This window comes from Saccostrea cucullata, unplaced genomic scaffold, assembly GCF_032062105.1.
Source record: "Saccostrea cucullata isolate Sc308-1 unplaced genomic scaffold, CSIRO_AGI_Scuc_v1 ctg473, whole genome shotgun sequence".
Taxonomy (NCBI): domain Eukaryota; kingdom Metazoa; phylum Mollusca; class Bivalvia; order Ostreida; family Ostreidae; genus Saccostrea; species Saccostrea cuccullata.
The window spans coordinates 451,563-474,387 of record NW_026938446.1 but is presented as its reverse complement, the minus strand read 5'-3'; the positions used below and the strand labels follow the sequence as shown (position 1 = coordinate 474,387).

General features: G+C 33.1%; 2 protein-coding genes and 1 long non-coding RNA gene across 5 annotated transcripts; 2 read left to right on the top strand and 1 right to left on the bottom strand.

Annotated features, from left to right (window-relative positions):
- Nucleotides 1-22: 22 nt before the first annotated feature.
- Nucleotides 23-1,610, top strand: LOC134250269 (uncharacterized). The gene is made up of 5 exons (XR_009988456.1): nucleotides 23-117; nucleotides 557-604; nucleotides 754-798; nucleotides 1,073-1,141; nucleotides 1,363-1,610. It is a non-coding gene; the product is annotated as an uncharacterized LOC134250269 (long non-coding RNA).
- A 193-nt stretch (nucleotides 1,611-1,803) lies between these two features.
- LOC134250259 (putative nuclease HARBI1) lies at nucleotides 1,804-3,664 on the bottom strand. The gene is made up of 3 exons (XM_062732611.1): nucleotides 3,373-3,664; nucleotides 2,923-3,112; nucleotides 1,804-2,042 (listed from the first exon to the last, which is right to left on the bottom strand). The coding sequence occupies exons 1-3, from the start codon at nucleotides 3,662-3,664 to the stop codon at nucleotides 1,856-1,858; spliced, it is 669 nt and encodes a 222-aa protein (XP_062588595.1). The 3' UTR covers nucleotides 1,804-1,855.
- A 3,546-nt stretch (nucleotides 3,665-7,210) lies between these two features.
- LOC134250304 (protein draper-like) lies at nucleotides 7,211-22,786 on the top strand. 3 transcript variants are annotated; one of them, XM_062732664.1, is made up of 8 exons: nucleotides 7,211-7,358; nucleotides 11,378-11,485; nucleotides 19,080-19,268; nucleotides 19,654-19,692; nucleotides 19,965-20,165; nucleotides 21,350-21,982; nucleotides 22,328-22,448; nucleotides 22,565-22,786. In XM_062732664.1, exons 1-8 carry the CDS (start codon nucleotides 7,298-7,300, stop codon nucleotides 22,734-22,736), a joined length of 1,524 nt encoding a protein of 507 aa, XP_062588648.1. In that variant the 5' UTR covers nucleotides 7,211-7,297; the 3' UTR covers nucleotides 22,737-22,786. The 3 variants fall into 3 exon arrangements, with proteins under 3 accessions (XP_062588648.1, XP_062588647.1, XP_062588649.1); XM_062732663.1 differs by having other exon boundaries at nucleotides 22,328-22,475; XM_062732665.1 differs by lacking the exon at nucleotides 19,654-19,692 and having other exon boundaries at nucleotides 22,328-22,475.
- The last annotated feature ends 39 nt before the right edge of the window (nucleotides 22,787-22,825 follow it).

The window sequence follows — 22,825 nt, the reverse complement described above, 5'->3', positions numbered from 1 at the left end:
ATTAGGAGCTTTGTGGATCTATATTAAAGCATATTTCTACAAAAAATATTTTTTTTTGTACAGAGGTGCCATTGCCAGCAACAACTTCAAGTACACATGAGGATGCTGATTGTTCAAGTAACTATTATTTTTTATGCATATTACAATAAATACATAACAAAATATTTAAATTTGTAAGACTTTTATGTACTCAAATTATTTTTCATTCAATCAATAATTTTTTAAATAATAAATGTTAATCAAATCATCATCAACTGACATCATCAAAATATGTATTTCCATCATACAATGTTGGTGTGAGTACATTTTATATTAAAATACGTGTACTTTATGACTTTTAATCAACATGATTTTGAAAATTATTTAAAAAAAAAAGAAACTTGTTCATGAACTGAACAATATTAAAATTATGTTATTTCTTTTATTGTATCAACTGATAATTTAAAATTAATTATTAATAATTATGATGCACGAATAAATAAATTACACATATATAAATGTTGGTCCATATATCCACAGGTGCATGTCAATAAAAATGATTTAAATTACTATACAGATCCTGTTGGAGATGAAGCCCTAGTAACTGCAGCAAACAACTTGGAGAGTATGCATTTTAAATAATGATTAGTTACCATTAATATGAATTATAAGATGAAATAAATTCATGGACTTTGAATGGAAAAAAAAACATTCTGTACCATATGATAACAAAAATATTAACCTTTATTGTACACCTCTAAATTTTTTTTACAGAGGAAGCAACACAGACAATTGTAGAACTCCCTGATAATTTGACAGGTAAGCTTTCAATTGATTTATGAAAAAACATAGTAGATATAATTCATTTTACAGAGCATCATTTATACATGTATCATGTAACTTTTGAATGTATAATTTTTGCCAGAATTAATAGACATAACCCAAGTTAACAAACATTTGCAAAATTAATGTTTAAAAATTGTAAACTAAATGTGTACAATGGCTCTATATCCATTTATGCATACATGTATAATTGTATTAAAGAAGTTTTAGCTCTATTTTTTTTAACTTTAAAACACATAATGTTTACCAGGAACAAGTGTCACATATGACCTGATGATATCAGAATCTGGGGCTAAGATTAAGAAAAAAGATGAAAAAGGTAAATTTAATATGCTTGAATTTTTAACACAATGTATTCAATAATCCTTGCAATGTTCAAACACACACACACACACCCTCACACACACACAGAGAGAGAGAGAGAGAGAGAGAGAGAGAGAGAGAGAGAGCATTCATGATTAAAAATCCTAGAATTAAAACTATGAAAAAGATATTTATACCTCAGAACACTGAAAATTTTTCTTTTGAAATTTTGTGCAGAGAAAGGAAGAAAGAGGAAAAATGAAGAAAGTGTTGCTGAGCTGCAAAGACTGGTTCTGAAAGAAGATTTGCGAAGAATTCGAGAAGAAACAGAGCTGATCATACTACAGAAGGAAAAGGTTGCATTGGAGATTCTGAAACTTAAATTAGAAACATCATCTTTGCAAACTGAAAATGAAATGTAAATTAAAAGTAGTTATTGACAATGAATTGTCTGATGTTGTTATTCATGGGCTGGGCAGCTACTTCATCTAAGACATCAGCCTCATCTCTTTGGTCCTGAGTGTCATCACAGCCAGCATCATTGATTGTCTCTCTCCTGTCCTGAGCAATTTTGTGTAAAACAGCACACGCCACAATCATTTTTGCTGCACGTTCTGGTTTACACTAAATTGAAAAGTTCAAAATTATATACTTTAATAATGTGAAGAGTTTCAGAAACATCTGTTATAATATGACTCAATTAAGACTGCATGCTTCTTCTTACATCGAATCACAAAAAATACATTGTATTTATGAATTGCAAATTTATTTTAAAAGTCTGCATATGAATTTGTAAATTATTTAAAATTACCTTGATTTCTCCATGCAAAGCCAAGAAGCGCCTTTTAAGCCATCCAAAACTTCGCTCAATAACTGTTCTAGTTTGTGCATGGGAATTATTATATCGCATCTGAGCCCTTGAATTGGAAAAGAGAATGTGTAATTAATTAACATTTACATTTAATTTTTGCCTCCCCCCCTCATATCATATTATTTGTTACACAAAAGCATTTAAAGTAAAAAAAAAAATTAAGGTATACCAATTAATGATTATAAAAGTATTTTTAAATGATAGAAAAATATACCTAAGTATTTAGTTCAATTTTACATGGATTCAGACTTTTGGTGGGCTTAAATTTAATAATTGCTTCATGTCTTAGGTTATAACTTTTCATCATTCATTTGAATATACATGCGCGGATCTAGAGTGGGGTCGGGGGGGGGGGTCAGGACCCAACAAGATAAAAAAATGTATATACTAAAGCAAGAGAAAAGTTACATCGGACCCCCCTTGGAAATTGCTGAACCCCCCCCCCCCTTGGTTATCGTGAATATGTTTGAAATGAGTATGAAAAGTTAAAAATTTGAGGCAATAGCCCCCCCCCCCCACACACACACACACACGAAATAGGTTTTTCACTTTGGGGCGAGTTAAGGTTTTTTTTTTGGGGGGGGGGGGATTTTTGGGAAATTTTTGGAACTGGATTTTTTTTTTGACTAGGGTGGACCCCCCCCCTTGGAAAAAATTTCTGGATCCGCACCTGATATATCTATCCTTAGACATATATTCTTAAATTTATTTATTTGCTAAATTTACTAGCTCTAAAATAATAATGAGAACTTTATTGTGTTTTTATAATTTTTATTTTTAAAAAATCTATTATGTACCCTTTTCAGAGCTCTCTAGTATGGGAAGGTATTTAATTACTCAAAATTCTGTAAACATCATTTTCATGATGGGTGGAAACTGTAAACCATGTAAAATGTGTTATAAGTAGTTTGAAAATGTGTTCTTACTCTGATGTTGGACGTAGAAAAGGAGTCACAAGATATCTGCTACAAGCATAGCCACTGTCTCCAAGTAAAACACCGTCAATATCCAAGCCCCTGTGATGTGCTTCAAGGTAGGCCCCGATATTAGATTCTCGGAATATGAATGAATCGTGATTGGAGCCAGGCCATTTGGCAACAATGTTAGTGAATTTGCCTATAGGAGATTTTATTTTCAATATGTAAGGCATAAATTAAAGGGAAAGGAAAAATATAAATCGGACCCCTCACTCAAATTAACAACTTGATATGAAAACCACTGAAATCCGAATGTAGTCGAGTACAAACTTTAACTTATAAAATTAATTGAAACATCCTTTGGCATGCACTCTTTAATTGGTTGGGTAATATATACTGATGTTTGTGGTCTACTTTAACATTCAAAGGACTATTTGTTTTTTTTTAAAGAATACTTGCCTTCATGATTGCATATAGCCTGGGTGTTGATCGAGTGATACCCCTTACGGTTGACATAAGCAGGTTCATGGTCAGATGGAGCAATAATTCTCACATGTGTGCCGTCCACAGCACCAACTACAGCAGGAAATCCAGCAATTGAATAAAAACCTTTCTTAATTATCACCTTCTCATTTGGGGATGGCCACTTAATAAACTGTGATGATATGTTCACTAGCGCCTGTGATACATCTCGAACACTTCTGGATACACTTGATTTATGAAAACCAAGTGTATCTCCTATGGTTTCCATATTATCCCCTATAGCGTAATAACGCAGAGCCATTTCCACCTGACTGAGGGCTGAAAGGGAGTATGACCTTATGGTTGGGCGACATAGCTCTGGTTCAATCAAGTCTGTTATGTACTGGACTGATTCGCGTGAAAACCTGTACCTTTGTTTATACTCAGATGCATCAAAATCATGATGAAAATGTCTAAAAACTCTCTGTTTCCTCTGTCGTCTGCCATAATTAACATCGAACAACAATCTAGAAGCCATGTTTATCCACTGGTTAAGAGACTTAACCCACCTCTGTGGAATGGCTAACTTTAGCCGATATTTAACCACTGGATAGCAAAGTTAACCAGTGGACAAATTTTGAGCAACAGAATTTAACCAATGGTTAAAAGTTAACCGCTGGATAAGAGATTTAACCAGTGGTTAACCTTAACCAGAGTTTTGAGCAACTCAATCCAGTCCTTCAAATGACACCGTATAAACTGAGGGTCCGTGTCACGATAGGTCCTGGCACGAAAAAGATCCCTCCCTGCTCATAGGCCCAGAGTGCCGAGCATAAGACAAAATTTGCAGCTCTCCGCAGGCTAAGGGTGGCGTCTCCAAAAAAAATCTCGAGAGGGACGTTAAACAACATACAATTGACAATCGATCAAATATCGACTACACATATATCCCAAGGAAGTCAAAAAGAGCCGATTCTGCTTCACGCGTTTCATATCTGGATTGTTTACTGACGACAGACGAGATAGATCAACGAACAACTGTATAACAAGAGAGATATTTGCACACAACTTTTCCATCATCAACTTTCCTTATTTACATTCTTATATTCAACAATCATCTGCAAATAATTTTAGGTCTCCGAACTGTTTCGATACGCAAGAACCTGCTCAGAATCCGATCAACTTTTAAAGAGCTAGGGTTGTTCCTTGTTTTGTATAGAGCAAATTTTGTCTTGATCTTTATTTAAGAAATCTTCATAATGTTTTGTTCTTACAATAAATTTGGATTCAACAAAGCTTATTAAACTACATTCGGTTAAAGCCCATGATAGAATTCCATACCGGAAGCATTAGTAAGGAACAATATTTTGTGGCGGAAGGAATTTTAGAGGAAAATGATCAATTTTTCTCTTTCGAAGTATTTACACTTATACTGTTAAGTATGGACTCCTTGTTTTACATGCAGGCTGCGTACAGAGATAATGTGTGCTGTGAAATGTTTTATGCTCGTCTTAAATTCAATATTAAGTTAATTGTCGTGGATTCTTTCCTCATATTTAACAAATAAAGCAAATGTTTTTAACACAGCTTATGAGTGAAGTAAGGTAAATTAACTTTGCGATGTAGTTTGAAACTTTTTATTGTCGCAAATTTTCATGTGACTATTAAAAAAGATTGTTTGGTTCAATTTATTTAGCTAAAAATATTAGAGGAAAAAGAAGATGGGCGTATAAGGCGGGCAAAATGCCTATAGCGCGACAGATAAGAAGTGAAAAAATTTAATCTCAATTATATGCAAGTTTTATTTCATATTTCATCTAATATTTAAGTATACTTAATGTAAAATCTCTATAATTTACAAAAATCTCACAAAAACTGAAAATATTTGCCTATGAAAAAGCATACACAGACTTAAAAGAACAAAAACGATCATTTTTTCATACTTTAACAAAATGTTTCAATGTTAGTGGGTCTTCGCTCCATTTTTTTGAAAGATAATCCTAAAAGTTTGCGATAAAAAATATATTTTTGGGTTTACAAAAAAATGGAGGGAAGACCCACTATACCTTAAAAATACACTTTTATGACAAAACATTCGCATCTTTCCGAGAAATACTTCAAGTCCATTAAGTCAAGGGTCATATCACAAACATGATTTAAATGCCAATACCACACATGAGCTATGTAGCATAGTGGTTAGCGCGTTAGTCTCAAAGCAGTCTGATACATCGGTATTTTATTGCTGGGGTTCGAATCCCACGAATACCATGGAATATTTTTATGAATGAAATTTTTTTAAAGAGATTTATTTTTTTCCTCAGAAAATGTTTTTTCTCTCATAATTTCATAAATTTCAATGATGAGATGTAAATTTAGATACTCAATTTATATATCAAATGTGATTTTTCTTAATATCTGACGCTATAGGCATTCTGCCCGCCTTATCCGCCCATCTCCTTTGAAAAAAAAAGATCATTAATATCTTTCTCATTCTTTAAGATTTCCCCCATTTATCCTTGTCAAAAATGGAAAAAATGTAACGCATAATTAAAATTATTCCCTAGGTTGACTTCTAACATTGCAGCTAAATGGTGTAACCCAGAAGGAAATCGTGCAACCTTAAATGTATTCCGTCTGATTGGACAAAATGAATTTGAAAAAAAATGTGTCAAATATAGGCTTGCACAGAGGATAAAAGCATGTATTTTTCACAAATTAAAATATCGTTTTAAGGTGAAATCAAAAGAAAACAAATGTTAGGTAAACTTAATTGTTTATTCATTTTGCAGCATTAACATACAGACCAATTTGAAATAAGGTTACATATTCCTTGTTGTTTACGTCAAGCATTGCATGACAACGAGCACAGGACGGATGTGAGCGATCGGCTGGGGATACTCACTCTTCCATTGCACGTAACCCCATACTTGGTGTTTAGAAGTTCATATTTGCTCTGATCCTAATTTGCATTGCTTAAATGGACTTTTGAGCTTGAATACTGTTCGTTATCTCCATATATTTTATATAGTAAATTCACGGTATTTTGTACATATTGCATTCAGCATCATGAAACATTGACCTTTGGAACGATTAATTAAGAAATCGTTTTATCATTCCGTTAAAAAATACTTCATCCCACAGGAGAAATAAATGAATGATAACATCCCTTTTGAAAATCGAATCAGCTGTTGCATTACGTTTAAGACTTGAACGGCGCTCTATAATTACATAATTCGTTATTACCCACCGAAGGCTTTTCTTTGGAAATCCCATTTTTACCGTTTTATTTTCAGGGGATTGTATTATTGATGGGTTTTTAAAAAATCATTAAATCGTGTGTTTATCAGTCATTGAAGGAAGAAAAAAAATTGCCCTCAAGGGAAAATGTGATTTATAAGACACCACTTATGAATATAAGACTTAATTAATACACGTGTGTACAAATTCGCTGCGAAAATATCAGTTTGTTAACACCATCAAATTCAAAGGGATGGAAAAGTATTTTCGTGAAAATTCTTTTTTTTTTCTTTTAAAATAACTCGATTACATATTGTTGAATGTTAAGGATCTGTTGATTGAGGAACATGTTAAGTAGATTTATTACATCAGTCAGCACTCATGCTTCTTTGTTTTCCGTGTACAGCCCTCATCTCAAAGTCTTCCACAAATCACAGTCCAGTAACCACGGCGTGGACAAAGAGGGCATGACACTAGGAATACGAGAAGAAGATTTACCAGTAGTTTTCAAAAATAAACATTTTTCAAAAACCCAACTACGACAACTCTTTTTAAATTGCTAATCATTGTGTATGATTCATGTTATATGACATAGTGATTTTCTTCGGCTTATAAACAGGGAAGTAGTAAATTGTACCTGAATAGTCAAGAATTATATAACAAATTTTGCCAATGGTTTATCGTAATGTCAGTTAACTGGACATTCGTTTATATGGTTCTGTCCACTTATTTTGTGATTACATTGTGTAAGTAAAACTTTACTGTGAAGAAAAAAATATTGTTTTGCATGCCTAATATTTTAACAGACTGTGAAATACATGTACGAGGGCTGTTCAATAAATAATGTCTTTGGTGCTCGAAAAGAAACAAAAGACGCTTTTCAGTCATTTAATCTTAAATTGATTTTACTTAAATATTCTCTTTTAATTAAAACAAATGTCCGTTATATTTTATCGCATTTCTAATTGTTTTTTTTAAAAAAAAAAAAAACATTTTCGATTATGACCCTTCGTATAATGAAATGTGGCAGATTGTATGATTTTCTGGACTTGTTTCTTCTTTCTGAAAGATGTTTTTCAAGTTTGGAAAATGAAACAAGTGAAAGGGTGAAAGATCTGGCGAATATTGTTGGTGTGACAAAACATTAACTTTCCGTTTATCCTCCAAACACCTTTACTCTCAAGGGTGTGTGGGTATGGACACTGTCATGAAGGAATTAAATGTAGTGAATTCCTAAATCTGGTTCCTTCGTCTCAAAAAGCTTACGATATTTTGCAAAAATTTTGCTTTCTAGACTTCTCCAGAAATTGGAATTGAACTGCTTCCCCGAATAAGAATTTTAACAACAAAATCACTAATACTTAAGAAAATGGCATGTAAAACTGGCTTTGTGCTCTTGCAGTTCTTTACTCTTTCCAGACTTTTGTTGTTTTTGACAGGTGCATCTTTTAAAAATTTGTTTTGAGGATTTAAAGCAATGGAATCACATTTCATTGTCTGTTTGAATTCAGACAATCGTTGAAAACTACAGTTTCTGACTTTTTAAAATAATTGATTAGAAATTCTGTAACGCTGTTATTTTTACTTATTTTTAATACCAATTGAGTACTAAGCTTTTAAACTGTCAATTTTTTTTAAAAATGTTTTTTAAAAGTAGTGTAAAACACACCCAAAATTATGTCTATTAAATTTGCTATGTGTCTGAAAGATAATCAAACTTCGTCGATGATAATTTTTTCGAATTTTGGCAAACATTTCATTGGTTGTTGTAATTTTAGTCGCATAGGACAGTACCCATTATATCATTTCTGTTCATTGAAATCCACTTGTTCATGTGTCTGTAAAACAGCTATAAGTTGCTGTAAATTTGCCATATTTCAGTGAATATTTCTTTGGGATTCTGAACAAGTTTTAAAGTAGCTGTAATACGCGTTTAATTACACTCAAGTTTACTGATTCTTTACCATTCATTTTTAATGCAATGTCTCGAATAACCCTTGTTTTCCAGCTTCTCACAATGAAACTATGCGATAAAAAGTGATCACATTAACTGTTATCAATTCATTAGAGATTATATCATAAGAAAAAGTCAAGCTTAATGACATACGATTGCTTAAGTGTATGACATAGAGTTCTGGGGGTCGTAACATAAAGCATGCTAAGTTTTTGACTTAAGTACGGTCTTAAGTACGCGTTAAGCACATTTTTAGGACCTACATAAGTACTACTTAAGTATGTCTTATACCGTAACATAAAGCGAACTAAGCAAGATCTTAGCTAAGTCATACTTATGTATTGAATTAAAATATTACACAGTGCAGAAGTTCATAATGTAGCGTTGGTTATTACATGTATGTGTGATATTTACTCACAGACTGAATATCTTTTACTTCTTTAAGCACGCCTGGCTATTGTCACAATTGTCCTAAGGGGACTTTTAGTCTTTAAAAATTCCGTCACGTTCTTTTTCACTGGGGTTTGCTTTTCGTTTACGGAAGATAATGGCAACTGTATCCTGTGATTGATACACCTATTGTGCAAAACCGTTGTCGCAATTATCACCTTAAATTCGGGGGGGGGGGGGAGGGGACATTTAATATAGTGTATCAAAACATATTATTGGTTTTAAATATATACATTTAATATTTTTATAAAGTTATTTGTTTATACCTTGCATGCTTTCGAAGGATGAAATAACAGAGGACCTCCAGTTTTATCAAGACAGCGAAAACGGCCCTTCCACACACCAAAACATCTTTCAATAGAGTTTCTATAGTTTTCATATGACGAGCATAATACTATAGTATTTCATGATAATAATTTTATGAATATCACATTCTTGTTTAAATTAAAATGGGGTGGTACTAGGGAAATCGAACAAAAAAGGGGTGGGCGAAACCCCTTCCTCAAAGAGGTTGGTAGTGTTATGCTCCATTTTTTTTTTCAACTCATTTTCCTCTTAAACCATGATTAAGATATGATAAAACAAAAAAGTAAAATGTTAAGTTTGAAAATATATATTAGTATACGTTGGGGGGGGGGGGGGTTCTTAACTGCTTACTCAACATTATACAATTTTTAAAATGTTAATAAATGCATGAATATTTTATATAGGTGTAAATAGCGAGGGGTGGCTCTTGGGTGATTCAGCATATCCACTAAGACCATGGATGATAACCCCATATTTACAGCCTTCTACTCCCTCAGAGCATCGTTCTTTTCCCTCCCACTTTGTAGAAATATATATTAAGCAGACGCCAGTCGTGTAATACATGTAATTGTGTATTCGAACTTAACTTCTAATATCTATTGTGAATAGTGTTTAATTGTGTCTTTATTCACAGACCTCTGAATACTACTCTCAGTTTCTCTGTGATTACCGGCCAAGTTAACCTGTCATTCATTTTCAATCATAATTAATGTACACACATGTATATCCTATAGGATTATTTTGCTTCATGTATATGTTTAAATTGCTATATACATGTACACAAGACATAATTGCTATTTATTGACTGGAAGAGGTATTAGATTATCTTATTAATAATAACAAATGAAATAATTACAATATTCTTCGTTAAATTTTAACAGTTTTACGTATAATGTGTTCATGTTATGTATAACACGCACTTAAGTCACCTATGTTGATCGCCTAAGTTTTGCTAAGATTTGTATTTCTAAGCATCCTTTATGATACGGACTTAAGACAAATAATGTACTTATGTCTTACTTAAGTATGGTCTTAGACTTAAGTACTTTTTATGTTACGACCCCCTGATTATTTATTGAACAGCCCTCGTAGTTTGTTCCTGTAGTAATTTTCTACTATAAGAAGCTAACTTCTTTGCTTTTGTAATGTTTATTATGTGAGTCCTGCATTGAATTATGAAAAAATTACAACATTTAAAAATACATAATTGATTAATCGATTGAATGTATATTGTTGAACGATATTTTTACTGATCTAGAGATGTCACTTTTTCAAAGTTAGACCTTACAACATTTTATTTGTATGAAAAACATGATGACCACAATTTTTCAGTTTAACTTCTCTTACTTATGAGAGCAATGTACCCTTATTACCTGTATATGAAGTTTCTCAGTTGATTTTATAAGGAAGGACATGCTCTACATATGAACAATTTATATAATGAGGCGAGCTCTTGGCAAACAAGTTGATAAAAAGATATCAACTCATCATTTTTTAAAGTTTATGGTAGATACAATCTCCTTATTAACAAATACAACCCATCATTAAGTCAAATTCTGAATGATTTTTTCCTACTAATTGTTTGGACATTATTTGCACACTGGATTGTTTACGGATTTATTCATCGGTCAATAAGAGATGCTCACTCCTCCAAGGCACCTGATCCTAGCTGGAATGTTTTTGGACTGTGTTTAACATGCTCATACTTTGAATTGCTCAATGGACTTTTGAGCTTGAATATAGTTCGTTATCTCCATATTTCTCTTACATATACAAAACAAACATGTTAATTATGACTATTGAGCTCTGATGATATTCAGTTCTAAGATTCCAGTCTAAAACCCCGAGACTTTCACTTTTTATGCCGGTGTACATTGCAGAAAGTTAACATTTCCGGTTATAAGCGGCGCGTCGAACCAGATCAAACCAAGGTCTCTAGATCACGAACTGAACGCTTAAAACATGTAATACTAGCCTAACACGACGGGTTAAATGTTTGTAATCACATAACAATAATTGTTTACATCTCTTGATTTCTCCTTTTTTTAATTCAAGCGCAATGTTATCTTAACGGGCGCTGTATATGTCACTGTGACTGTGAAAGTGGATGTACTTCCTGCTACAAAGGTTGGAGCGGATCCAAAGATAATGTATGCCAAAGAAGTAAGTGATAGAAAAATTATTTGGAAGACATTCAGCAACTAGATGCTGTCATGAGACAGTAATACCCGCACTAAGGTGTTTGTCTCTAAATGCACACTCCTTCAAATTGGGCTTTACCAAGGAAAAAGTCAATATAATTCAATAATTTACATAATACATGTATTCATCAAATTGAGCACATTGGCGGATCCAGGGGGGGGTTCTGGGGGTTGGAACCCCCCCTTTATTTTTTGCCAAGTGGAGAAAGAGATAGAAAGAAGGGGGATAAAACGTTTCCCGAGAATAAGTATTTGTACGTCTTACTGAAATATGTATTGAATAGATAGATTCTCACACATTAAGTTTTTTCCATTCACCTTCACTATTACTTTTTATGAGTGAATGGTAGAAAATATTCTACTTATTTTTTTTATATCTTATATATGATATGTAACATGCGAGGTTAAATTTGATATTAGATTCCCGCGATCTTAATTTGGCTGTGTTGGCTATATACAAGAAGGTGCCATTTTTTTTAACTAAATCTTATGAAGGAACTAAAAATTGTTTTATACCCAGCCCAAAAAGGATTTTCAAATTCTTGAAGAAAATTCATTCTACTCTTCGGAAATGCTGCAAATCCATTCAATTATAAGGCTTCATACAGACAGGGGGTATCGTTTCGAAGAAAAAAGGACGTAGAATAAAGATATTATTTTCCACAATCTTATATTTTTCCATTCATGTGTGTGTGAATCTTTGCCTGAGAGTGTGTAAAAGGGGAGGGGGGGGGTCAGAGGGACACAACCCTGGAACCCCCCCTTTAAAAATTGCTGGATCCGCCCCTGGAGCATAACATGCTTAGGTGACCATGTGACCCATGGGGCTCGATCTTATAGGTATTTCATTTTCTTAATTCGTTACCAGTCTGAAATTTAACAACAGAATTTAATTAATGAAGTAAATTAGGTTTGATAAAGGGGGGATATAAATTTTTGGCCCATAATTAATACTTTTAAAATCTATTTTCTCATATAGATTAACAACAAATAATATTATTCAAATTAGTGCAAAGCGGTTTTGATGATTTTTTCAAAATGTACAAACTTTTTTATATTTGATTAGGCACCTTGAAAGCTGCCATATACCCAATCAATTTAGTCAATCCCCCACCCTCTCCGATCAACACACACACACACAAACACACCCGATTTGCATGTTTTTGGAAATAAGCCTAGATGGCAAAGTTAAGATAAAACATTTAAATTTTAAATTTGTTCTTGTACTAAAAATGTATCACATTGGGCTTGCGTCACGTAACCAACTTAAGTACTAGTTTTACCATTATCATTTTTAGATTGGACTGCACGTGCAGTACTAATGTGGTGTAAACATCATTGCATATATGTCAGTAGGAATTATTTTGTGTTTTACTTGGATTATGATTCATGAAGTTTACGGGACCTATGACAGTCGGTAAGTACAAGAGTTGGTATAGATTTGGGTAAAATAGTCTGAAATGCAACTGGTTAGGTTAAAGTTTAAAGAATCAAAGGTCATCCGATGCTGCAATAAGACGAATTTCAAATTCTGAAGAGTTATCGCCCGTTTTGGACGTTACATTCAGTTACAAGATACAGAATTTTTTCTGGGAGGGAGGGGGATTTCCAGACCAGAATTTCCTGAGAAGCAAAAAAAAAAAAAAAAAAAGAGAAGTTATGGTGGTCTCTGTTTTCTAGGGTGGAGGGCATTCAAAGTCATTTTTATTTGCTTCAGTATATATTAAAGGCCTGCAAATTCCAGGGGGGGGGGTCTCCAAATCCACTCCCTGTCCCTGTAATGACAAATGATCATGTGACTCCTAAATAGGCTATAACTAGTAGGAATTTTTTTCCATTTGACTATACATATTTTTTTTTGTGTTATGTTATGTAAATTTAATGGTATAAAGGTTGGGAACCCCTGGAGGTCATCCCCACTCTCCTAATGAACTGGAAATGTTCACAATATGACTGCATTAAATTAAATGTGCATCAATGATAAGATTGCTTGACATTTTATTCATCAACCTATCCTCCTAGAATTACATTATTAGGAATGAAAATCATTCAAAGAGATGGATCACATTAAACTATTTGTATATATAAACTTGTAAAAATGTAAAAACAAGTAGTAATACTGTAGTTTGCATACATGAATACCTACATGTAAGGGGGCGCTTATAGGGGCAGGGGCAGTAAATAGGGATTATACGGAGGGATGTTTAACAACAAACAAACAAATGACATAAAACACAATATTGATTTGCGTTAAGAAATATGAAGGGGATCGATTTTTCCATCATATATCTTCCTCTCAAGAAGAGCAAGGGCATTATTGTCCCCCGTTTTTTGAAAAGGGAGGGAACATTAAATCTCATTTGTCTGTCTGAGTCTGTCCATCTTTGACAGCATGTGCATCTTTAATAAATTTAACCTTGGTCATAACTTTTGAATAATAGGAGATAGGGCTTTCATATTTCACATGTTCCGATGTATATTACAACAAAACTTTGTAAATGTACTATGATTTTTTAACTCAAGTGAGACTTTGACCTTAAAGTTTTACCTACTTTCAAAAAAATAACATTTTAAATTGATCATATTAAAAGAGAAAAGATAGGGCATTCAAATTATACATGTATATATTACATGTGAAAAGACTTTCCTAAATATATCATGACGTTTGACTCTGTGACCTTGACCTAGAAGTTTAACCTACTTTTCAAAAATATTATATTATATAATATATAACTTTTGATTGAAAAGAGATGGGACTTTCATATCATATATTACATATATATTACATATTTATTATATATATTACATATTTCATATGTACATTACCTGCAACAAAATATTTCCGAGCATGCTATGATTTTTCCCCTTTGACCTAATTTTCATAAATTGACATATGATAGGGGTGCATATTTGACACACAATCTGCCATAAATTATGGCATCCCATTCACTTAAATACAGAAAGCAGAGGACCACAATTCTTTGAATTTGCTTGTATAATCTTGATATGTAAACATCCTCATTTAATGTAGATTCAAGTTTTTTATGCCACGCCATGATTAGGAATACATGTATAGTGTTTGTCATGTCCATCCTCCAGTCCCTTCCATCTGTCTTTCCATTGTCAGCTCAAAGAAACTTTCTAGATATTCTTATCAAAGTTCATATGTTGATGCAATTTATACTGATGTAAATATCCAACTGCAGCAATATTTTTTTACCTTGACTTTTCCTTTGACCTTCACTTAACTTTTCTTTAAATTAGTGTTTATAGCTTTATTTTAAAGAAACCATTCAAGTTGTGTAATGAAACTTCACATGATGATACATAGATTACTAATGTAAGCTTTACAATGCTTCACTCTTTTTGACCTTGATATTTCCTGTGACCTTGACCTCACTTTTCTACAATTAATTTTTAGATCAGTTTTGAATAAACAATTCAAGATACATTATTTATCAAACTTCATATGCTAATACATACTGCTGAGAGCTGTTAATGCATCAACTTATTTTGATCTTGAATTTTCTTTTGAACTTGACCTCACTTTTAAAATATGTATTTATCTAAGTTTTAAATAAACCATTATTAAACTTCATATGCTAATAGTAAATTCATACTGATGTGAGCTTTTAAACTGCAACAACGTATTGACCCCAACCTTTCCTTTGAACTCTCTTTTCTTAAAAAAAGTGTTAAGCTCAGTTTTATAAAAACATTCAAGATATTTTTATCAAACATAATACCGTATAAGTAGAATTTTTAGTGAGGATTTAATTTTGGCATTATTAGCAAGGGTGCCGAGATCGCTAAAATTGAATATTGCTAAAAATTAATTGCAGTTTATTTGTTATGACTTCTTTAACATTCATTTCAAAATCGCTAAAATAACATCTCGCTAATAATAAATTACCAGTTTTTCAGGGCAAATCGCTAAATTTGCGTCTCGCTAAAATTTCCACTTATACGGTATGCTGATATGTATTAGTGAGAGCTATTCAACTGCATCAAAAACTTCACCTTGCACATTCCTGTGACCTTGACCTCCCTCCTCTTTAATTTGTATTTTGCTTAGTTTTAAAGAAATAATTTAAGACATTTTTATGTTAAGCATGCACTTATACATAATTTGGTGAGAATTTATTATCTATATCCAATTTATTTAGATTTTAGTTTCAATTCTAATGAAACTGTTCAAGATATTTTCATCAAACTTTATACTCTAATACAAACTTTCATGTACAGTAGCATTAATTAGTAATATACATCTGGTGGGACATTCATGTCCTAAAGACATATTTCTAGTTTTTCAAATCATCACCTCACAGGCTAAGGTCAGGCCACAATTAGGGATCAAAGTTTTTTTTTTACACATACACAAAACAAACCAATCATTTTCAAAATGATCATGGTTTAAAGCTAATGCATAAAATATTAGGGAAGTTCTTGAAAGCAGGGTGATTAAAGATATCAAATATATATATATACAGTATGATGCAATATATATTCGGACAAGATGGCGGCGTGTTTACATTCGATACGAAACTAGGTCAATTTTCGAGTATAGATATTGCAGTAAAAAACATGAAATAAATAATGAAACTTACCTAGTACTTTGTGAGATGCCCTTTTAGACGAATTACATTCATTAATCTCCGGGGAATAGATCGGTAGAGGCATTTAACGAAGTCTGGGCTGATCTCCCTCCAAATACACTGGATTTCATGGAAAAGATCATCCTTACTCGAGATCCTCCCAACTCGTGTCTGTAACTTTCTCTTGATAAGTAACCATAGATTCTCAATGATATTGATATCGGGACTTTGTGCAGGCCAGCTCATTCCAGTTATTCTATTTCTGTGCATAAATTCCTGGGTAGTTCTCGCACGATGTACAGGGGCATTGTCATCCTGGAATATATAGTCACCAGATGGAAAATGGCGAGCAATAACTGGCCACAGATTGTTATCAAGAATATCCTGGTATTTTTCAGCGTTAATATTTCCATTTACAGTCGTGATGGTACCAATTCCATGCCAAGTAATACACCCCCAGATCATGACCTCAAAGCATGGTTTCGAACGGCGCTGAGTCACCAAATCAGGCCTCCACCCTTCACCCCTCTTACGCCAAACATACACCCTTGAATCACGTCCAATAACAATTTTTGATTCGTCCGAGAAAATAACTTTCTTCCAAAATCCTTCCACTGTTAACTTTCGTTTTTCCCGGCACCATGACAATCTCTTTCTTCGATTTACCTCCCTTATCACTAGTTTCTTCTTCGATACACGTCTTGTAAATCCATTTTTATGTAAATGAAGTTGTAATGTACGCTTAGATACGGGAATATCCCTGTTTTCATTAAATTTATTTGTAATTTCTGTTAGACTGTCCCTCCTGTTAACTTTAACTAACCTTTCTAAGTATCTATAGTCACGTTCTGTCACAGTAGGCTGTCGACCACTTCGCGGGATGTTTTCTACTGAACCTCTCTCTTCAAAACGTTTTTTCAGTGATCCAATGGTGGAGTGGGACACACTGAGAACATCTGCCACATACCTGACAGTTTTTCCCTCATCAAGTAATTTCTTGGCGACTTCTTTCACCTCACTACTGAGTTCTTTTCCTTTTCTACCCATATCACTTTCAGCCGTCAAAATTTGTAAACAAAGCAGACGAAAATAAAATCACGTGACATATCAAATGTCACATGACCATCGGAGGTTAAAAATAACTACGCAAAATACCAACGATATTTTTAAACCTTTTTATTTACATCAAAATATGTAACTTACAGGACGAAAATGTAAACACGCCGCCATCTTGTCCGAATATATATTGCATCATACTGTATATATATATATATATATATATATATATATAAAGCACTAAAAACCAATAACACTGTATATCCTAAATGTCGGATCTACCAAGTAGATACAAGGTCACGGATGGAAATTTATATAAAGCACTAAAAATGACCAACGACACGAACAATAGAAATTGTCAAATTTTCGGGACGCCCTGTCCCTTCCTCAGGACAAAGAAAAAAGTTAAAAAGTCATAAGAACAAAGGAAAAAGAGAAACAAAAACAACTAGCACTACTACTAAACTACTAAACACTAGATATTTACATACTTAATTACATGATGAATTGGAAATTTTTAAAAACACTAATAAAGAAAGAAATCCGGACCGCTATGAAATGCGTCCGGTCTATCGGGTATACTCGGGCGAAGCTTTTTGCATAAAAAATGTCATTTTTCGACCCCCATTTGACCCCCCGGGACAAAATGAAAATTCTGAAACCTTACTGCACATCTACATGACACCACCAACCATTTCCCAAAAGATGATTAGGCTGCTGAGTAAAATGTAGAAGGAGTTCAGGGAAGAAGGGGCTTTTTGCATAAAAAACGTCATTTTTTGACCCTTATTTGACCCCCCGGAGCAAAATCAACATTCCAAAACCTTACTGCACATCTACATGACACTACCAACCATCTCTTCAAAGATGATTAGGCTACTGAGTCAAATGTAGAAGTAGTTCAGGGAAGAAGGGGCTTTTTGCATAAAAAACGTCATTTTTTGACCCCCATTTGACCCCCTGGGGCAAAATCAAAATTCTGAAACCGTACTGCACATCTACATGATACCACCAACCACTTCCCAAAAGATGATTAGGCTGCTGAGTAAAATGTAAGAGGAGTTCAGGGAAGAAGGGGCTTTTTGCATAAAAAATGTCATTTTTCGACCCCCATTTGACCCCCCGGGACAAAATCAAAATTCCGAAACCTTACTGCACATCTACATGACACCACCAACCATCTTTTAAAAGATGATTAGGCTACTGAGTCAAATGTAAAGGGAGTTCAGGGAAGAAGGGGCTTTTTGCATAAAAAACGTCATTTTTCGACCCCCATTTGACCCCCGGGGCAAAATCAAAATTCCGAAACCTTACTGCACATCTACATGATACCACCAACCATCTCTTCAAAGATGATTAGGCTGCTGAGTAAAATGTAGAAGGAGTTCAGGGAAGAAGGGGCTTTTTGCATAAAAAACGTCATTTTTCGACCCCCATTTGACCCCCCGGGGCAAAATAAAAATTGCGTAAATTTACTGCACATCTAAATGTAACCATCAATCATTTCCTAAAAGGTGATTAAGCTGCGTAGTTAAATGTAGAAGGAGTTCAGGGAAGAAAGGGCTTTTTGCATAAAAAACGTCATTTTTCGACCCCCATTTGACCCCCCGGGGCAAAATCAAAATTCCGAAATCTTACTGCACATCTACATGACTCCACCAACCATCTCCCAAAAGATGATTAAGCTACTAAGTAAAATGTAGGAGGAGTTCAGGGAAGAAAAGTGTGACAGACGGACGGACGGACATGAGTAACAACAATATACCCGAACTTTCTTTAGAAAGTGCGGGTATAAATACGCATTCAACAAACAAATTGGAGACAATTTCAACAATGCCTTTAATAAGTATAGGCTTACATGTAATACAGGCGAAATATTTCTAAAAAGTCTTTCAATCATTACAGAAAACATTGCATATATACCACCAAAAGAGCAAATAGAATCCAAGGACCCAACAGTTGAAAAAACCCAGCACGCATTTGACGAGAACATAACTTCATTTTACAAAACAGGGCACAACAGCACCCAACAGCTTTTATTTAAGTTTCGAAACATCAAGAGAATAAAATATTTGCACATCATTTCAACGGCAGGTAAGATTTCTGATTTTCTTATTCATTCAAAGGTTTGATTTCTGATATAGATAAGGAGAACGTGATGCTTTACTTATATTTATGTTGTTCCCCGCCCACTTATGGATTCAAGCAATTGTTCTTAACTCATACTTTAAATTATTGATCAAAAAACTTCACAAACCATAGTCATCTTATTATTTGATTATTTATTTACTATCAGACCATACAATGGTATATGAGGTACCTATATTTACATATATACAAAATACAAGTATTTATACATGAGATCGATACTTCTTATCAATAAGTTTTACATGTAAAGACGAAAAATATGGACATTCCATTACATAATGAAATTCATCACCCAAAGTATTTTTATTTCATAAATTACATATTCTAAAAGATCTGTCAGCATTTGTCCATCTATCAGCTTCGACTGAAAGTTTGTAGTTACAAGCTCTACATTCTATAAATACAAGTCTTTTGGGAGTTTACTTATTATAAGTACATTTCAAACAGTTGTTAAACAGGATTCTTAATCAAATTCATTCTATGTGTTTAGAGTGATATTTCTTCTCATTAGGCTTATTCATATTCAGCATGCTTCGTTTGAAGGAAGTATACAAATAAAAATATATAGATTATTAAGAACAGTCGTAATGTATGTAAAATTAAGATATAAAAGCTTTTAATTCATTTTAATTATTTTTGCAGATTCCACATCTAGAATACAAACGCAAACTGAGGTATATCTGAAGAGTTCAATCGAAAGAAATATAACATGGTGTGGAACAATTCAGCCAACTATGGAGACTTCTGACCATTACCTTAATTGCACTGATGCAATTATCGGAAGCTTAATTAACATTTACTTCAATGGAGGATCGTTGCTGCTCAATGAGATAAAAGTGTATGGTAAATATATTTGCCCAGATATTCAAATGATTTGATATGTGAATAAGTAATCGATAATAAGACTTTATACATGTATGTTAAAAAATAAAATAAAAATGCATTTCCTCAATATTCCTATTAATTCGTTTTTCAATAGCAGTATGACCAAAATTTATACATTTGTATATTCATGATATTTGTTTGAAACCAATAGCTCATAAATATTTTCTGTGTGTCAAGTAATTTTGAAAACTCCAAAGAAAAAAAATAAATGCAATATAAAAGGAAGGAATTTTCCTAGCTGTATTGAACTGAATCAAATTTATCCAAGATACAATTTAGATTTACATCCAACAGTTTTTGTTTTGATGAGAACTCCTTAATATTATAAAACATGCATTTTTACACATTATAATTACACTTTTTAACAAAAATGTTTATGGGATAAAACATTCACCAAAGATCAATCTTGGAAATACGTTTTTTGCTATATATAGGATCTCACATTTGTACTTCTGTTGGATATGATTTTTATCCAACGAGTTGTGTGGATTTTATCCCCGAGCCTTGGCGAGGGGATAAAAACACACAACGAGTTGGATAAAAATCATATCCAACTACAAATCATGTGAGATTCTTTTTATCCCATGTTTTTACACCACGAACAATGTTTGACACAGTTTTTATATAGGACTCCATTTCATTTTAGTTCATCACTAACGCAAAATTCATTGTGACGTCACAACTGTGTGATATGAAAACGATATCACATGAGCTATATCAGCGGGATAAAGGGTTAAACATGGGATAAAACATTTTATATTTCATTTTAGACTAACACTGTTAATGCTTGTAATAAAAATATATATATTTAGTTATTAAACAAGGAACTGACCATAATTATACATGTAATAATTTAATTATCGTAATAATAAACGAAAGCAACTCTAATCCACTAATTTTTGATTTTTGTAATTTTTTTTTTATTTTGATTTTTTTTTTTCAATATAAAATACCGTGCATAGCTGAGCAATGTAAAGAATATTTTTAGGGGAAAATATGTATTTCTCCATTTTCATGCATTTAAAAGAATAAATTCTATACCGAGTATCTCGTATGAAGCAATCTGATTAAATATTCAATGACCATATTGTACACATATTATTTTTTATCGACTTTTTAAAATAAATGTAATTGATTTACAGAGTGTAGTTTTGGTACATACGGATTTCAGTGTGAAAATATATGCAGAAACTGCATAAGCAATCAATGTGACGGTATTACGGGAATCTGCATATTAGGGTGTAGAAATGGCTGGTGGGGCGATCTGTGCGATATGGAATGTGCATCAGTTTGTGTTGAAAGCTGTGATAGAAGCAATGGTCATTGTTCTAAGTGCATTTCTGGAAAGTATGGTCCAAACTGTTCAGAATCCTGCAGCAGAAACTGTAAGCCAGCAGGCATCTGTCTCCAGGATGGGGAATGTCAAAATGGCTGTCTGGAAGGATGGTCAGGGCCAATGTGCTATCAAAAATGTTTCGACGGGAACTGTAACAATTTAAACTATACTTTAACCCCAGCATTGTGTGAACAGTGTAATGGCAGTAAAGGGGAATGCCAGAGATGCCGTTCAGACTATTTGTTGTGTGCAGATGACTTGGGGAACTGTTTGAAATGTGATAATGGGTTTGGGAATTGTACAGAATGTATTAAAGGGCGATATGGGGCTCAATGCAAAATGAATTGCAGTGACCATTGTATTGGTAAAGACTGTGACTTTGATGGACTATGTACTTTAGGGTGTGAGGAGGGCTTTTCAGGAGGAACGTGTACAGAACGTAAGTTTATTTGAAAAAAAAAAAGATAAAGTTTTCAGCAGTAAGAAACAAAAATATTATGGAAAACGTTCGTACTTGCAGCACGTTAATACACAAAGTAAACTAAATAAATGTATATTATAATCAAATAAGCATAAAATTAAAGATATTTTTCTGAATTCAAGAAATTTATGTAAAGTTTTTAATCTTTCATTGAAAAAAAAGTAATTTTTCCACTGGCCTTTAGAGATGATTTATTTATTTAAATATTTTTATAATACTGTACCAAAATACAGTATACAAATTAGATTGTTATTTTGATTTTTCTTTTTTCCTAAGAACTATTATACCTGTTCATTGTTTTAGTAATCCAAACGAGCGTGATTGAGTCATTTAGAGCACCCTATATAATTGCTGTATCTGTTCTTGGTGTCTTATGTACGAGTTTTGCAGTTCTGCTCATTCGATTCAAGATGAAAGACAAAAGGTACAGAATCATAGGGCATGGTGGATTGTTCTCTCTCTCTTTCTCTCCTACGCACACACACAATAAGCTTTTAACATAAATACTACTTAATACATGTATCAATTTACATTTTCTAGGAAGAAAGAAAGTGAAATGCAGGTAACGTATGAATGTTCACGAGTCATCCATGAAGCTGACCATGGATACGAAACAGTTACAAACTCATGTCATACCCTGCAACTTGCTGACCAAGACAACGAATGTGTCAGAGAACCAGATTATCAAACTATTGATTTTTGTACAGTTTGATATTTATGTTTGATCAGATTATAACTGCAAGCATTATATTATTTTAATGGGAAAAAATGTACCAAGATATTTCATAAATGCCATTTTTT

Coding starts and splice junctions, on each gene's coding strand:
- LOC134250259 (XM_062732611.1), bottom strand. CDS start 3,664: ATGGAAACCATAGGAGATACACTTGGTTTTCATAAATCAAGTGTATCC. Junction 3,113..3,372: donor GGCTATATGCAATCATGAAG/GCAAGTATTCTT, acceptor AATCTCCTATAG/GCAAATTCACTAACATTGTT. Junction 2,043..2,922: donor TTTCTACGTCCAACATCAGA/GTAAGAACACAT, acceptor TTCCAATTCAAG/GGCTCAGATGCGATATAATA.
- LOC134250304 (XM_062732663.1), top strand. CDS start 7,298: ATGTCAGTTAACTGGACATTCGTTTATATGGTTCTGTCCACTTATTTT. Junction 11,486..19,079: donor AGATAATGTATGCCAAAGAA/GTAAGTGATAGA, acceptor CAATCATTACAG/AAAACATTGCATATATACCA. Junction 22,476..22,564: donor ATCATAGGGCATGGTGGATT/GTTCTCTCTCTC, acceptor TACATTTTCTAG/GAAGAAAGAAAGTGAAATGC.